This window comes from Xenopus laevis, chromosome 8L (genome assembly GCF_017654675.1).
Source record: "Xenopus laevis strain J_2021 chromosome 8L, Xenopus_laevis_v10.1, whole genome shotgun sequence".
Taxonomy (NCBI): Eukaryota; Metazoa; Chordata; class Amphibia; order Anura; family Pipidae; genus Xenopus; species Xenopus laevis.
The window spans coordinates 26,897,669-26,916,169 of record NC_054385.1 but is presented as its reverse complement, the minus strand read 5'-3'; the positions used below and the strand labels follow the sequence as shown (position 1 = coordinate 26,916,169).

Sequence of the window (18,501 nt, the reverse complement as noted above, 5' to 3'; positions counted from 1 at the left end):
GCCATCCTTTCAATGCTACAATTTGCCCTGCACTAACACAATATAAAGACCATGAGAACACTGCAGCCTAAACTGGAGTAGCATACGCAGCCTGTTCATCTGTCATCCCACAGTATTCTTGCTTTTCCTCTACCCTACTGACAGCAGCACCCCCACACTGCGGATTAAATAATCAAGCTCAATCTCTCCATAAATACTCTTCTACTCTGCATCATCTGACTGTAATTCCACATACCAAGGCCTAAGCTTCCTATAACAACAGAAATGTAATCGGGTAAATTTATAAATATTTAACTGAATTGCCATCCATCCCTCCATATAGGGATCCTCATGCTGCAGTTTCAACACGGTGCTATGCCAGCTTCAGCCACAGTCTCCTGGCCATCCCCCACACTATTCAGTGCTGACATGTTACACAGCACTAATTATCCTCTACAGCACTGCTCCCCCTCAGTATTCTAACTTACACCCACCATGTACAATACTGCTCCCCTACAGAATCCTAACCAGCACCCACATACTCATCCTGTAAAACACTGCCCCCCCCACAGTATCCTAACCTGCACCCACATAAACACCCTGTACAGCATTGCTCCCCCACAGAATCCTAAAATGCACAACACTGCTCCCCCACATAATCATGACCTGCACCCACATATTCATCCTGTACTACACCACTGCTCCCCACAGTGTCATTACACCCACATATCCACCATATACAATACTGCTCCCCCACAGTCTCCTAACTTGCACCTTCACAGCCACCCTGCAAAATACTGCTCCCCGCAGTATCCTAACTTGAACACATACATTCATGTACAGCACTGCTTCCCCAGTGTCCTAACACACACCCATATATCCACCCTGTAAAATACTGCTCCCCACAGTACCCTAACCTGAACCCACATACCCACCAGTATACTAACTTGCACTCACATACCCACCCTGTAGAACACTGCTCCCCCACAGTATCCTAACCTGTACCCCATAGTTACTAAACTACATATTTATTACTTTTCATGTACAGCTAGGTCACATCACAAAATCCAGATCTACACCCAAGGATTGAACACCATTCTAGACTTTTTTTCCCCCCATAGTGTGAATGTCAGATATCCCAGGCCTTTAACTGCCTACTCTGTGCCTCTTTGTCTTCGTCCAGCATTCCGGCTGCTCCTAGTCCCTAGCATAGGCAGAAAGCATTCCTAGGCGTGAGGTGGGCTCAGGGGGAGTCTTTCTGTAGAGTTGCTCCAGACACACGTTCTCATCACAAAGGAAATGCCAGGCTAAAATAAGCCAACACTGCACACTGTGCAAAACCACAATAGACTGCACCAAAATATTTAATGTGCCTAAAACTGAACCCAGCAGCATCCAGCATGTCTCTAAGATGCCATAGCCACCAAATCACCCCCACACTCTTTCTTTCTTATTCCCTTTAAATACTTTTTCCATCTAGCTTTATATTACTTTTTCCCTCTAGCACCTAGCACCAACAAAATTAAATGCCTTAAAGGGGTTGTTAACTTTAGTTATGATGTAGAGAGTAATATTCTAAGATAATTTACAGCTTTTTCAAAGAAAAAACTCAATGTCTAGTTGCCTTTGATGTAATTCAACTATATACTGTATTTCATGATCTAGATAAATGAGAATCTTTAAAGACATATATAACTTCTTGTTTACCAACTCTCCAGTTTGGAATTTCAGCAGTTATCTGGTTGCTGGGGTTCAAATTACCTTAGCAACCAGGGAGTGGTTTGATTGTAACCTCACAGAGCAATAGTTTTTTTGGCTGCTGGGATCCCCACTTAAAAGTTGAAAAGGGTCAGAAGAATTAGAAGGCAAATAAAAAAAAACTGTAAAAAATAAATTATAAAGACCAATTGAAAAGATGCTTAGAACTGGTCATTCTATTATGTACTAAGGTGAACCACCCCTTTAACATTGCTGTAATTCACAGAGTCCCCAGAAAGTCACCAACAAAATAACAAGACAATAGGCAGCATGGAACAGTATAGTAAGGCAGAAAAATAATGAGAAAAGGATTAACCCCTTTTTGAATCTACCCAAAAAGAAGAGGCTGTCACCCTCTGGTCTAACAAAATGCCTAACTATGCCTGATATTCATGTATTTGATCAACACAGTCGTAGCAGTTCATGTCTGGAGTGTTCAGCTCCATGTACACTGGCACACACAAAGGACTCCATATACGCAATGATAAAGCCTGACTATTAAAGTTTGACAGGGTCACACCCAGAAAATGATCCCATTGGAACATTCCAGTTATAGGTGGGGCAAGCAAAGTAATAGGGTGTGCCCCCCAAATGGAGAGCGAGGCCACTGCAGATGGGTGATAGGCAGCACCACCCTCTTCAGCATGGCACAGAAATATAGAAGAAAAGCAATGTACAGGAAATGGGTGTTGGACTCACAGAATGCCAGACAGAACAAGGGTAGGACAAAGTCTGTCTCTCTCTAATTGACATCATCTGGTGCTATGAAGTCAGTATGGGATTACTTTTTCTGCATGGACACAATATAAACTAAATGAGACCCCATAAGTTTACAAGTGGAGATTCAGCTTGCCTAAAATTGAAAAAGTCCTTTTTTGCTGAAATCAAATAATGTGAAAATGTCTTTAGTAGGTGGAATAACCCTTTAAATAGACACCGTCCAACTGCAAAATTAGAGTATTGTTAGAACAGGCAGCAGCAGAGACGCCGAGGCAGGGGGAGCATATGAACATGGTAAAGGGCCCACTCCTGCTCAGCCAGTCTCACTACTCTGCATTGCTGTGCCTCTTCTTGCTAACAGTGAGGCTACTGGAAGGTTAGTGGTAGGGTGTGGCAGAATGGGGTGTGTAGCATGCAAAACAGACTTACCCTGCCCTGCACCAACAAGCAGCATTAACCCCTCTAGGCTCAGCTGCAAATCAGCTCAGAGGTGTTCTTTCTTGTATTTGAAGTCCCTGCTGTCAGCGGCCTGTATCATCCAATGGCAGAATCACAGCCTGCAGCACTGGCCTATCAAAACTCCATCACTCCTTGGGCATGGTCCAACTGGGACACACAGCACAGTTCGGCTTCCTCCTGAACTCATACAGACACTAAAAACGCCCTGAGCTAAAACCAGATTACTGTATTTTACACTGTATGCTTTTTGCAATGTTCCAAAATTTTCAGTAACTTTGAAATTATGTAATTGCTATTGAAAGCAATACATGTCTATTCATTGCACTCACTCCTGGGTCAGACACTTGAATGCAGGTCAGTTCTCCTCCAGGTTTGTTAATCTGCTGGTTTCTACTACAGAGTCAGATCCAGCAGTGCATAGAATATAAACAGCATTCCTTATCAATTACGTTTACAAATAACTTGAAAACCATGGAACATGTTTAATAAATGCATTTTGTTTGTTAGAATTACATTTATTTCACTAGGCAAAAAAAGTGTTAAAGTGGATATTTCCTTTAATTCTAACAGACAGAAGGAAGGCGGTCCTCCATCAGGCAAATCAATGTATACATCCTACAGGTATGGGACCGGTTATCCAGAATAATGGATCATTCTGTAATTTGAATCTTCATACCTTGAATCTACTAGAAAATCATGTAAACATTAAATAAACCCAATAACAGGTTTCCTTCCAGTAAGGATTAATTATATCTTAGTTGGGATCAAGTACAAGCTACTGTTTTATTATTACAGAGAAAAGGGAAATCATTTTTAAAGATTTGGATTGTTTGATTATAATGGAGTCTATGGGAGACAGCCTTTGGAAATTTTCTGGATATCGAGTTTCCAGATAACGATCCCATACCTGTACTAAAAAGTAATTCTAAGGTGAACAAAAGCAGTTGTTCATTATAAAGGGAAGGCCATAAATCTTACAGCAGAGTTAAATTACTTTTTCTAATTCTTCAGTTTTCCAAGCCTTGTTTTATTGCACAATGTACAGGTCCTGCATCGTGCCATTCCTCGGACATTATTAGGCATTGCCTAGAAACAACTGAAATGAAAAAAGACTGAAATGCAATGTAAAATTGCTACTCCTAAAAGTCACTATTATGGAAAAGGCCAATAAGAAAAACCAGATTATTCATAACGCGGAGGTATGCCCTGTGGGATAAAAGCAAGTTGTATTGTTTTTTTAAACACATTCTGGAGACCGAGTACATTGTGCCGTGTTCACATATCAATGTGAAGGCAAACTTGTCAGTGGCACCACACACATAAATCATAGAGGGAAAGCCGGCCAAGATGAAATTGGTACAATAGCCTTAGCAAGTTATGGAAACTTTTACAAATACATCTAGGAATTTCACAGCATTGTGTGTGTAATTTATAACTGTAGCACATATGCAAATACATATGTTTATTAACAGAGGGCTGCTTGGGTACTCTGCACTGCTGCCAGCTATGAACTGTCTGCATCATCGTGTGGCATTGTAGGACTCTGCTAGGGTAGGACTGCAAGAACCCTCTGTGCAAACTGAAGGCTCCTCCTCCCAGCACCAAATTCCCTCCTCTATAACTTGTGGCTGTCATCAGGTCTGGGCCATGCAGGGGAGCGGGTCTGGGTCGGAGGGGGCCACTGGGTTTTTTTTCCCCAATATCCAACCAGCCCACTGGATTCTGCCCCCGAGTCAGGGCAGCAAACCTAGGATAAATGTGTAATAGGAACATTGGTGTGGCCTGAGCATCAGAATAAAGGGGATCTAAACACTCTCGCTCAACCACTCAGATGTTACCAGACTACAAATTCCAGCAATCTTGAACACGGTGGTAACTGCACCCTAACAACAGCTAGGTTGTATTCCTAACTCTTAAGTGACACAGAATGTAGAATCCATATTTTGTGGCTAAACAAACTAAAGTGTCACAGATTGTAGAGGCTACATTCCGGGCGGAGGAGCCCCATTCCTTCATCCCCAGTTGTTTCCTGGCCCCTAAGCAATGAGCAGAAGCAGGGATCAAGCACTCTCAGGCTTGATCGACCAGGGGCCCCTAAGCAGCAACTTACCTGTCTGCTGCTACCTATACTTTCTGTAGCCCAAACCATCACTGATTCAGGATATTTAGCCTTGACGGAGCTGTGGCCCTCCTGTCTGGCCTGCCTTGATTTACAAGTGCCACATTCACAAAAACACAGTAGTAGAAATAGATGCAATTAAAATATGAACACACAATGTACATCTATTGTACAATGAAAAGTCTCAAAAAAGTCCATAAAGAGAAACACAAGGAGACAAGGCTTTCCAAATTTGTTGGATTGAAAAAAAATTAAGCCAGCCAACAAATATCTCTGGGCAGGTATCAGCGAGTCATCATTAAACAATAAGCTGCTGACTGGTCTGAAAGGAAAGGATACATGGATAGCCAAGAGTTTTTGTTAGGGGCCATGTATTGATCATCATTACAGAAGGTGACCAGGACAGTTGGACAGGGGCATTTTGAGTGCGGTTTCTATTTTGGATTACATATCTTTTAAGTAGTGATTCGAAGATGACAATAATCAGAAACAGACAGCCCTATGGATGGTGCACTAAAATCCCAATCACCCATCCAAAGGGTGACAGAGGGTGCTGGAAGTTGTCATTCTGTTGACTGTTCAAACACTGGGGTAAGCAAACAAAGCTGGGGTGCAGAATTTTGCAGCCCCACTGTCACAAACCCTACCCCCCAGATGTTTTAATAAGAGCAATATAATTATTTGCTTTATCTTCCCTTCATATGGAAAGGCTTACAGATGTATGTACACTGCAGGGATGCTTCAGCTTTTATATATATATATATATATATATATATATATATATATATATATATATATATATATATATATATATATATATATATATATATATATATATATATATATATATATATATATATACACACACAAAAGCCATGAATTTCTTGTAAATTATATCCTTAGAAACGATGAGTTCTTATGTCATCAGTTATAAACGGTGAGTTTTATTTCATATGTCATTTCTATTAATAAATAAAGTACTCCCAGTTGCAAAATATGAGGATATTAGAAGGCCTTTGTGTTTTTATATGGTCATGAAACTCCTCGGTAAATTATAATATCCTTATATTTTACAAGATATATTATAACACACACACACACCTTCTTATCATACGGAGTAGCACGCAGAACAGCAATTTCACCTGAAGCTTGTTTAACTGTGACCCACACGGCACTGCAGAGGTTAAAAAGGAAAGGTGACAAGGTGACAATGTCAATGAGGCAGAAATGTCTCTACCCAGGTGCCCTCCCATCCTCCTCCGCCCTGACTAATGTCACAGCTGTTACCTCCCTCCACCCATCACATGGAGTGTGTGACACTGCAGCTTAAAGGAGCCGCACCTCCTGAGGCTGCAGGACTGCAGGGCAGGCTTCTATATATAGCAGGGGAGGAGGGGGCTGGGGCTGAAGGTAAGTAAGTGCAAGAAAAAGCACAAGCAAACACACACAGAACCTGTACACTTGAGCTTGCCATCAGTCCAATTCTGCACAGGATTTGCAGGGCACTGTCTCCACCCCCATGTCACTACTGGGTCACAGTGTGAGTGTGTGAATATGTGTGTGTGTGGGGGGGGCTGTCTGCTGTGAATACAGGAAGTGAGAGATGTACTGTGGTGGAGGCACAGAGCCACTAAGCAGATACTTTATGTTCTAGAGTGTGTGTGAGACACAGACACAAGGCAATTATATACAGCAGTGAGCTGCACACACAGACAGCCATTAACACAAAATGCTCAGGGAGAGAGGGAGAAATAGGGAGAGGGAAGAGAAGTGGCAGTATTTTTAGTGCCCTGCCAATAGAAAGAGAAGCTCACCTGGGAAGGAGTGTGATAAACAAGAGAGCTGGGGGAGTGTATGTGCAGTAAGGAGCAGAGTAGAGCAAGAAAGGCAGGGAGGAAGAGTGGGAGGGGGAGCAAGTAGAAGAAGGAGAAAACAGGAACAGAGAGAGGGAGAGAGAGAGAGAGACACACACACACACACAGAAAGAGACAAACACAGAGAGGGAAACAGAGAGAGAGAGAAATGCCAAAGAAAAGGATGTCATGAGGAACCAATTTTTATTGTGTATCTTCTGCACCCAGTGTTTAGGGCAGGCCCCCTCTAAAAGTGCACCCCTAACACCTGATCCCCCACAAAGATAGTATGTAAGCATGAACAATATAGCCTACATGACACAGATCGGGGGGGGGGGGGGCAATGGTTTGGGCCAAGGGCAAGCAAAGTGGGGATAGCAGTGCAAGGAATAGCAAATGAGGGGGAGGAGGAAGTGAGGGAGGCAAAAGGAGAATGGAATGGGGAACCAACAAAAGCATGGGGGAGTAAGACCAAGGGAACTGTAAATCAGTAGAACTGATTAAAGGGGCAAATAAGTGGTAACGAAAACTGTGTGTGGGTTAGGGTTGCCACCTGACCGGTATTTAACCTTGATCCCTATGTTATTAATAGGGGAAAAATGCATAAAAATATAGGAAGGCCGGTATTTTTTTCAAGAAAAGGTGGCAACCCTAGTGTGGGCATTCGTTTTAACCCTTAGTGATGCCCACTGCTTGTGTATCCTATGGTTCTGGGTTTTCTTTTTCATCTATGCCATGTACTTGTTGCAGCATAATAAAAAAAAACAAGCTGGCATGCAAAGGGTTAAAGCCACTTCTGTGTGTAAACCTAATTACACACAAATAGGTACTAATTCACTTGTAGTTGAAAATGCATGTTTTTGAATGCAGCAGCTTGCGCTATCTGAACATGGGGCTTTTACTTTAAGGGCAAGTCAACCCCAAAATAAAAAAAATGCCCAATGAGAGAAAACAATTCTAAGCAACTTTCCAATATACATTTGTTAAAAATGTTCAGTGCTTTTAAAGTTATTTGTAAAACCCAATTACAATTAAAAGCAGCATTCACCGGTTGTTACTTTGTAAACAATGTTGCAAAAGTCTTAGTTCTGCAGCAAAGACAGGTATGTTAATCAGCTGCAAAATAGAAAAAGGCTGGCACAATCCGGACCTTACGCGTTTTGTGCCTAGAGGCACTTAATCATAGGCTCTAGGCACAAAACGCGTAAGGCCCATTGCTGTGATGTTTTTTGCTTAATAAATACTTTTTTACTGCATCAACTTTGTGGAGTGTGGTCCGGATTGTGCCAGCCTTTTTCTATTTTGCAATTGTTTGCCTCCCTGAGCTGAAGGTCTGGGGATTGAGCACCTGGACCCCCATATTTTTGGGTAAGTTTACCCAAACTTACATCATTTCAGACACTGAAGGCCAGTAGGCAGTACCTTGTACTTGATCCCAACTAAAATATAATTATTCCTCATTGGAAGCAAAACCAGCCTATTGGGTTTATTTAATGTTTAAATGATTTTCTAGTAGATTTAAGGTATGAAGGAAAGATAGGTTATCTGGAAAATCCCAGGCCCCAAGCATTCTGGGTAACAGATTCCATTCCCGTATTCCATTCTACAAGTTACCAAATTAGGTGGTCATTGGCAGAACAAAAGAAAAAAAAAAAATATGGGCAATATACAAAATGCATCTTATTGAAAGTGGTAATTGTAGTTCACTTTCTGCTCTGCAATAAAGAAAGCTGCTTCTGGTCTGAATTGTAAGGCGAGCAGACAAAACAATAGGTTTTCAACTAGTACTGGAATTGCATATGTTCTGCGGCTTAATAAATCTGGAAGTTTTTGAAGCTCAAAAAAAAAAAAAAACATGGATGTTTGTCAACAGTTTACTCTCTTTTGCATACAAAGCATCCATAAAACATTAAAGGGTGCATGGGGGGGGAGAAAAAAAGAGCAAAGTACAGTACCATGTTTTTGCTTAGACTGTACCTTGCTACCATTAACAGGCACTCTTTACATTCCCTCAATGGAGCACTGCATACGGGGAGGGAGCACTGCATACGGGGAGCGCTTGGGTGGGATGTGGGCATTTCCATGATTGCACTGGGCCAGCAGGACACCAGAAAAAAACCCAGTGGGCCCCAGGGGTGTGGGGGGGCTGGGGTAGCAGTCCTGGTGGGCCTCACACACTTCAGTCCAAACCTAGGCGTTTCATGCCAGTACCCTCCAGTGCAGGATAGCCAAGGGAAACAATGTACTCCTTAGCCCTGTATATAGCTTTTGCTTAGGCCAGCCATTACTAAGAGTAGGGATTCCTTATGTTGCACTTTTATCTGCACCAGTTGCAAGTGGTATACAGGTATTGAATCCGTTCTCAAAATCCGTTATCTGGAAACCCTTTATCCAGAAAGCCCTGAATAACAGGAGGGCCATCTGCCATAGAGTCCATTTCAATCAAATATTTCACATTTTCAAAAACGATTTCCTTTTTCAATTTAATAATAAAACAGTACCTTGAATCTTTATTGGATGCAACAGACCTATTGGGTTTAAGCAACATTTAATTGATTTTTTTTGTAGACTGAAGGCAGTAACGTAACTTGGTGGGGGCGGGCCCTGGTGCGGGCCGTGCAGACGGGCCGGCCCCCACCCTCGTCTGCGCAAATTTTTCTCTGCGCCTGAAACCGACTCCAGCCGGCTGCAGCGTGCACGGTCTTCCAGGGGGCCCTGCGGGGGTGCGGGCCTTGGCCCATTTGCACCCCCTGCTCCCCCGGTAGTTACGCCCCTGACTGAAGGTATAGTGATACAAATTATAGAAAAGCTCCTTATCCAGAAAATCTCAAGTCATGAGCATTCTAGATAGCAGGTTCTATCTGTGTGAGATTGGATGTCATTTTGTGGCCATTCTCTGCACACAATAAAGGCCCCACAACCGATTCCTGAGCACCAAGGGCAGAAGGCTAGGCAAGTAGTTTCCAAGATGACAGTCAAATCTAGGGGTTGTGGGTGGCTGGCTGGCTGCCTATCTAACAGCTTTTGTATGGTTTTACTATGGCATTTCAGGAAACACAGGGGTATACTAGTTTTAGTAATAAAGTCTGAACTTCTCCTTAAAGGAGAAACAAACCACTTATTAAAAAACTCCTACCCCACATAGACACCCTGCCTAGCTGCTACCTCGGGCAAATGCCCCTAACTTTTTACTTACCCCTCGTGCAGATTCAGTAATTGGAGTTCACGGCAGCCATCTTCCTGGTTTTCGTGTCTTCTTCCATCAATTCCGGTGCATGCGCAGTTGTTGCGAACCGGTTAATTGCTCCAACTGCACATGCGCCACTACGCAGGCCCGGATTTGTGGAAAGGCCACCTAGGCCCGGGCCTAGGGTGGCAGGATTTTAGGGGGGCGGCATGCTGCCTAACCACACCCACATTTATTCAAAAACACTGGGGATGAGCAGTAGATACAATAATTTTTTAAATTTCCCCATTTCTCCAGTGCAGATGATGAAAATTTGCACGAATAAAGGGGTGGGGACAAGGGCGACGAACGCCAGTGGGCCTAGGGGTGCCCACTATGTAAATCCGGCCCTGCCGCTACGCCAGTCTCATTTTCAGATTACCAAAGACCCAGAAGATAGCTGCCATGAACTCCAATCCCTCAATCTGCAGCCAGGGGTAAGTAAAAACTTAGGGCCATTTTCCCGGGGTAGCAGCTAGGCTGGGGGTCTATGTGGGGTAGTGTTTTTTAATAATGGGTTTGTTTCTCCTTTAAAGGGGTTGTTCACCTTCCAAACAAACACTTTTTTTCAGTTCAATTCTTTTCAGATTGTTCCTCAGAGATAAAGACATTTTTCAATCACTTTCCATTTTTTACGTTTTTTTTAAATCTAAGTTTAAAGTTTAATGTCCCTGTTTCTGGTGTTTCAGTCTGGCAGCTCAGTATTTCAGGAGCAGACTCTAAACTGTTAAAATTTTGGAAAATTTAGTGGATACATTTCTCAGTAGCATCTCTGGAGTATAAGCAACTATTGTATCAATTCTAAAATCTGCCTTTAATGAAACTCAGAGATTCTGCTCAGTAGGGACAAAGATAAGAAATGTATCAACTAAATGTATCCATTTAGAAAAGTTTACAGGGTCGACAACCCCCCTTCTAGAGCGGCTTTAGAAGGTGAAAAATAAAACTTAACACTTCAATATTAGAAACACAGTCACACATAGAAAATAGAGAGCAACTGGAAAAAGTTGTTATTTCTGGGGAACTATCTGAAACCAACTAAACTGAAAAAAAAGTGTTGGAAGGTGAACAACCCCTTGGTGCTTCACATTATAGAGAGCTATTCTGGTAGAACCTCCGTGTTCAAGCATTTATTACATATTTTATATAGAAGAATGAACTTTCATTTAACTAAACAGCCCAGTTTCTTTTTAAAGGTTACATATAGAAATACAGAGCTACCATATTGCTTCCATCAGAAGCATTAATTCATGGAAGATATCAGCACTCTGACCATCTACCTGAAGTCTAGTAATGAGTGTTCCTCAGCAAAACCAAGCAATTTGTTTGCTTGTTCTCCTATATATAAATATGATGCATAGAAAAGGAGTGTTCTTTACTTCACTGTGTACATTACGCTCTGCCTCTCCCATTTCCCTATAACCTTTCAGTAAGAGAATTTAAGATATTTGAAACTGCATTTGCTCCTTTTTTAGAAAAAGGGTTCCTAGGAAAGCTTTTTTTTTTTTTTTGTAATCATATGACTTTCTATTCAGCAGAACAGGAAGATGTTTTTTGTTCTATTCCTTCCATGCCCAGAACGGCATCACTCAAAGGGATAGTAACTTGCCATGATTTTCTCTAATATACTATAAAAATGTATATCCAACTCGAAAATCCTTGTATGATGGGTCTGTTGGCTGCTGCACAATAATGCACAGCAGACCTATGACACTGCTCCATACCTCATCTGCAATACTTGCAACCATACACGGGTAGATGCAATAATAGCAGATCTTTTGCTGATGAGGCCACCCAATAGGGCTGATCTCTCCAGGTCAACGATCTTATCACATTGTTGCCCATACAGAACTGTCTGGAGGTCTGATGTGGCTTCCAAGCCACTGGATATCTGACTGAGAGAGCGAAGAATCACCTGACCAGCAGATTCAGTGATTGCTGTAAACACCTCTGCCCACTTGTTAGTAATTAAATAAATGTATAATATATATATATATATATATATATATATATATATATATATATATATATATATATATATATATATAATAATATACAAATTAAATAAATATAAAAAATGAGAAGAGAGGTAATTTCCCAAGATTAAGCCACGAGTAGTAGGTTCCACTGGTGGCGATTTTAATGTTATTACAAATATTCCTGTAGCTCATGGCCCTTACCGATGCATGGGTCAGTGCCTTCTGCAAAAGGAGAGCATTTTACATTTACATTTGGAGATAAGCAGAAAATTTAGGCAAATAGTTGAAATAAATACAAAAAAATAAATGGAAAATGAACGCAACACACTAAAACATAATGTAAAGGAAGCAAACATTTGACATATTAGGCTACAATCATTTGGGCTCAACATCCTGTACTCAAAGGATTATCAAATACCCATGCAGCTATTTTGGTGGAGGACCTGTATAATTCTATTAGGGATGCAGCAAATCCATCAAATGGAAGTAAACATTTTTATAAACAAATTAGAGCAAAATCCCAAAAAACTGCATTACCTAAAAAAAAAAAATATTTTCTTTCACTTGACAAGACAAGGATTCAGATTAAATGTTGCTGTACAACAGAAGTTTGTCTGAACCCTGTAAAGGTTACTCAATTTAGCAAACCCCAAACTAAATCCATGGTTCGGTGACAATTTCACACTAAGGCATTACCCATGTCTACGTATAAATGGCAAGATTTAGGGCAAGGGCGCACGGAGCATAGGCTCTGCTGCTATGCAGGCAGAGAGAAGTGGATCCGCTCCGTGCCCCATCTCTATTGATTTTAATATGATCCCGCTAGTGTGCCGTCACCTACCGCCCAACTGTCCTGTTTTTCACAGGACAGTCACGATTTTGACAGCTCAACCCGCAGTCTTGGATTGTTACTGAAATGTCCCGATTTTCTCTTTGATCTCCTGCACTGAACAGCCAGAAAAAGATACAAAGCTTCTAAAACTTAATTGGCTTTTGGCAAAGAGCCCAGAACACTCATTATGTACACTTCGATACTTTTGTAACAATTTTAGATAAGCAAAGAAGCAATTGAAACAATTTAAGATAAGCAGGTCTCTTGGGGAAACTGTGACATGCAGCTTAAATGGCAATTCAACTTCCTTAAAGCAAAACTGTAATAACACAGTTAGGCAGGTTAAAAGGTTGAACTTGATGGATGTGTGTTTTTTCATTTTAACTTACTATGTTACATAAAAACCACAGAAATGTGTATAAACTTTTATAACCTGCCAAATTTTGTAACATGAACATGGTAATTGGGGGGTGTGGTTACAAAAATGAGAGTGATGAAAAAGGATCTTTTTGTCCCTCTTTCTATTTCCAAAAGGAAATTCTGGGCTAACCTCTGCTCTGCTACATGTGTCTGAACACAAGCAGAAACAGTTCAGATGGATGAAGCTGGGGCATGGAACAAATCTGCTTCTCTCAGCCTGCAAAAAATATGAAGGCTGACAGCAGTGAAGCCTATGCTTCATGTGCCCTCATTTTTCTAAACTCAGTGGAATCAGAACCTTCCACCAACACTTATGCTTACTTACAGCCCAACCCTTTATGCATTGTTGGTGCCTTGGATTTGATGCCAGCCCACTCAGGTTTTGCATACACTTTCATGAGCAGTTCACCTTAATGTTCAACTTTTCCAGTCTGCTTGAGATTTTTATTTTTCCATGTTTAGCTCTAACTCTTCTGCATCTCTGTCTAGTTTGGCATTTAAACTGGTTGGTGCCATATTGTTCCTACAGTGTGTTGAATGACATAGCTGTGTAATGTAAGAGGAACCTAGATTGAAGGCAAGTAATTCAAAACTCACAAAGACATGAATTAATTAAATCCATCTGACAAGCCACTGAAATTATTTTAGTCTAGTAAAAGTTCACACGTGTGAGTGCACACAAATTTTGAGGCCATTGCACACAACAAATTTGGTGCGGGCAAAGAATTTTGTGTGAAAACACGTTTGTATAAATTCTGACCCGAGCACGCAGTTTTTAAAAACAGCGCCCAAGATTTTTTTGCAAACATATCTGAGAAGGAATTTGAGAGTACATTGGGCCTGACCAGTCCCCACAAAGGAGTTACTTTACATCTTATGGAGCAACACCATAATACAGTGTGGTTTACCTTTTTTAGTGTATTATCATTAATAACCCATATTTATAAAGTGCCAACACATTTGCCAGGCTATGTAAAAGCTACTAAATGTTCAAGGGCCAGAATGTATATCACAAAAAAAAGCCTATGAAGCCCCTAAAAAATACAGTTGAGGTCTCCAACTGGGCAGCCCTCATGCAGCATGCGCTCAATTACATCCAGGATCTACAAAACTCAGGATCTTTCAACAGTAATGTGCAAGACAGCTTAGAAGTGGAGTGGCACACTGCAGCCATAACTGGTTTATACCTTATTATCTCATCAGAAAAATACCACTGTATTTGGCACATCCTATGCCTATAACATATTTCCTCTGTACACATCCACAACTGTACACATTGCATATTCATGGACATGTACAGGCTGAACAAAGTCCAAAAATATGAACACACAGATCGATGACCAATTTACGTAGGAATGGAGAAAGTTTGCAGGGAACTAGCTTCAAACAGGTGTGTTAGGGAACTGAAAAAGTGCAAGCTACAGTTCTCATATTAGCAAGCTGCCATATAATTTACTCTTAATTTCCCTCCAGCTTCTATTCCTGGGCCTTGGCGTTGCTGTACAAGCCAGCAGGAACCACCCTCCTTTAACAACAGCATATGTAGAGCCCTGTGCTCAACACTTGAGCCACATAAACCTTTGTCAGCCCAATAGGAGCAAACATGCTTTGGGCCTACCAACCTTCAAAATCAGCAGAAAGGGCAATCGTTTTTATGTCATTGATCTGACTACCTCCACTGGGTTTTGCCTCCAAAATCCTGCCTACTTTGTGGGTTTTCTGCAGGTTACCCAACCTGCTGCAGGACTCTAGCTCAAACCTGCACCTCAAATTGGTTGTCAACTGCATTAGCCTTTAGGTTCCCAATGACCATCATCTAAACCAGGGGTATCCAAAATATGGAAAATGGGGATCTACCAGTATAGCTTAACTATTTAACTATGTAACGCATTCCACAATCTAGGGGGAGCCTACTGTAACCATTCCTGAATGTGGGTACAATGGATATAGTGCAAGTTACATTAATAACATGAAGTCTTACAGGTCACTACAGTGCACTTTTATTATATGCAGAAAAATGTGAGTCGGGTGTTTGCATCTTGTAAAAGTTGTATACGCATATGCATATGTATATGTATCGCAAAACATACATGTATTTGTCTGCAGTCCACAGTATAACAGCTATCCAAACAGAACATCATTTATACAAGGACTACAATGTAGAGCAATACGCTCTCCAAAACAACCATTACAATACAGCATACTGGCAAAGTCAAAAAAAATCTTTAGTACCACTATTTCTAAATAACTGAACAATATACCCTTCATTAAGTTAGATTGGAGGGACAGAGATGTGTCTCATTCAAGAACATTGCCGCTGGATATAGATGCAGCAGAATGCCAGTGCCCAAGCCTGATAGAAACAGAGAAACAGAGGCAACAAGCTATCTCCATGCAGATGATGCAGGTACAGGCAATATGCTGCATCTACATTAACTGAACCTTGGACTGTTATGTGCGATATTGCCAATGGGATTGCCATGTATTCTTATGCAGCTCAGTTAGATGGACAGCTGCGTGCCGAGCCTTATATATCCCTCTAGAATGCCCTTTAAGGGCACCTGTATTGTCAGAGGGCCCTGCTGATGTAAGCAATGTACAGAACTCTAGAACTGTGTCTCTGAAGTTGCACTTACTTAGCCAGACTCCCACTAAGTATTTCCTCCCCCATTTGCTGGGTGTGTCAGCAGTACCCGCCTGTGCATTGCAGCACCCGCCTGTGCATTGCAGCACCCATCCTGTGTGGGAGTCCTGCGTTCTTGCAGCAAAACTGCAGTTTCGGTGCATGTGTGTGCGCATTTTCATCTAACAAAGGGGAGGCACTACTCACCTGGGGGTTTAGTTTTATGTAAGAACAAGTCTGAGGGGCTTTGGTAGAACTGAAGCTTAGGCTGTCCCTGTGCAAAAGGTGCATCTGGGGGTCAGCTCCTTCACGGCTCAAGCTGTGCTTTAACCCCTTATTAATTATCCCTAACTACAGACATTTGCTGTACTCTCAGGTCCTACTTTGCTTCAGTGCTGGCGTTGTTATGCAAAGAGATAAACACACGTCTACAAATACATTTGGGCTTATCCACTACTGCCAATTCATGACATCTATGTGAATTAATGTGTGTGCAGTGAGCAATAACATTCGTCCATATCCAGCAGGAGAATGTTTTTTTCTGATCAGCAGCTGTTGGTCTATACAGCAGAGGACTCTCATTCGAGGGAGCCAGTGTTATCCATTTTCTGAGGCAGTGAGCCCCTCCCCCGTGGTTACCTGCTATGTCTAGCCAACGCAGCCAGTTCCCTTCTTTTCAGGGAGCACTGTCTCTTTAAGATGGAACAAGGTGGAGTCTTACGTAGGATCAAGCTCGAATCCTATACAAATTATAAGGAGCGGGGGCTCCTCTGACTGTATAAATGCACGGGGGGGAGGAAGGGGTGTTGCACTAAATGCCCTCATTCGGTTTCCCAGCATACTAACAGACTATGAGGCTGGTGAGAGTGGACGGGTTCAAGTATTGGGGAGAGAGGGGGTGATACGGTTTGGGTAATTTGCAGGTGATGGTACTTACCGAATGGGTCTCTGTATGCATCCCAGTGTCTCCTCGCTCTATTTGCCTTTCCTCTGCGGGACGCAGGCAGGCAAAGTACGGTATGGGCAGGTACCTGTACTCTCTCCCTGCAGCAGTGGCGGCACCCACGGGGTGTGTTCTCGGGCAGGGCCCCCCTCGTTGTGTATATGGGCTAGCGCCGGCACCAGCTTCCTATAATGCGCCTCGTATGGGAGATTTGTGTGTTCTCTGACGCCCCCTCCTTCTTTGGGTGTGTTGTGGGGTGGGGTCTTCCGCCCCGGTAGTCCTTGTTTATGGGACTCTATAGGGTAAATCTATTTAGGGTGGAGGGAAGTTCTATGCGCTATATACCATATCATCAGCCTGCTCGACTCTATCTGCTCTCCTTCCTCTGTTTCCTCACACTCCTCCCTAACCACACCCTGCGGCTCCACCCCACAGCCTGATGGCTGTCAACCCCGTGCTGTTAGGGCCGCCTCTCGGACTGTGGAGGGAGCACTCGCATGGGCGTCCACAAATAGAAACAAGGGAGGGGGGGGGAACTAAACGTAAAAAATACCCTGCTCACTATTATGGAGGGAAATGTGGCTGTGGGGGAAGAGATGTGCCACATCGTTGGCTGTAGCTGTCTGCCTGAGAATCAGATTGGCTGAAGAGTGAACTCTCAATCTCTCTCCAGCCAAGCCAAACCCATTCATTCTTACCAGGACAAACTTTGAGGTCACTACTAGCAGCACCCAAAGGAGATAAGGAATGGTCCTTCTGCTGCTGACATCCCACCCCTGAATTGTTATTTCTGAGTGACTTTCAAAAAACAAATGCCCCTATCAACCCCCCTCTCCACACACTACTTCTAAGTGGAATCCTGGCCTGTTCGGGCAATGACACACGGTGCTCTGCTGCCTCTCACTGTATATAATGTGCATGTTCTGTAAACTCCCTCTTGCTGTATATAATGTGTGTATCATGTAAACTGCCTCTCACTGTAACTAATGTGTGTATCATTCATATGTACCTATTGAGGAGTAACAAAGTAGAATACATTATAGCTTTTGTATGCACTGTGCAGTCCTCCAGTTAACTAGTAGGGATGTCGCGGACTGTTCGCCGGCGAACTTGTTCGCGCGTACATCGGCTGTTCACGCTCGCCGAATGTTCGCGAACGTCGCGCGACGTTCGCCATTTTGGGTTCGCCTTACCTGGCGCTTTTTTTTGACCTCTCACCCCAGACCAGCAGATACATGGCAGCCAATCAGGAAGCTCTCCCTCCTGGACCACCCCCACACCCCCTGGACCACTCCCCTTCCATATATAAACTGAAGCCCTGCAGCGTTTTTTCATTCTGCCTGTGTGTGCTTGCAAGAGCTAGTGTAGGGAGAGAGCTGTTACTGATTTCACTGATTTCTTTGAGGGACAGTTGATAGTAAGTTTGCTGGCTAGTAATCTACTTGATACTGCTCTGTATTGGAGGGATAGAAGTCTGCAGGGATTTGAGGGACATTTTAGGGTAGCTTTGCTGGCTAGTAATCTACCTTCTACTGCCAGTGCTCTGTATGTAGCTGCCTGCTGTGGGCACTGATCTCTTCTGATCTCATC

The 18,501-nt window shown here is 42.6% G+C and overlaps 1 protein-coding gene across 1 annotated transcript in view; it reads right to left on the bottom strand.

Annotated features, from left to right (window-relative positions):
- Positions 1 to 17,325, bottom strand: part of klf8.L (Kruppel-like factor 8 L homeolog) — a 35,068-nt gene extending 17,743 nt beyond the window's left edge. Inside the window, exon 1 of the mRNA XM_018228737.2 lies at positions 16,906 to 17,325. Coding sequence (XP_018084226.1) covers positions 16,906 to 16,926 — 21 coding nt within the window. The 5' untranslated portion in view covers positions 16,927 to 17,325. The remainder of the gene's footprint in view (positions 1 to 16,905) is intronic.
- Between the last annotated feature and the right edge of the window lie 1,176 nt (positions 17,326 to 18,501).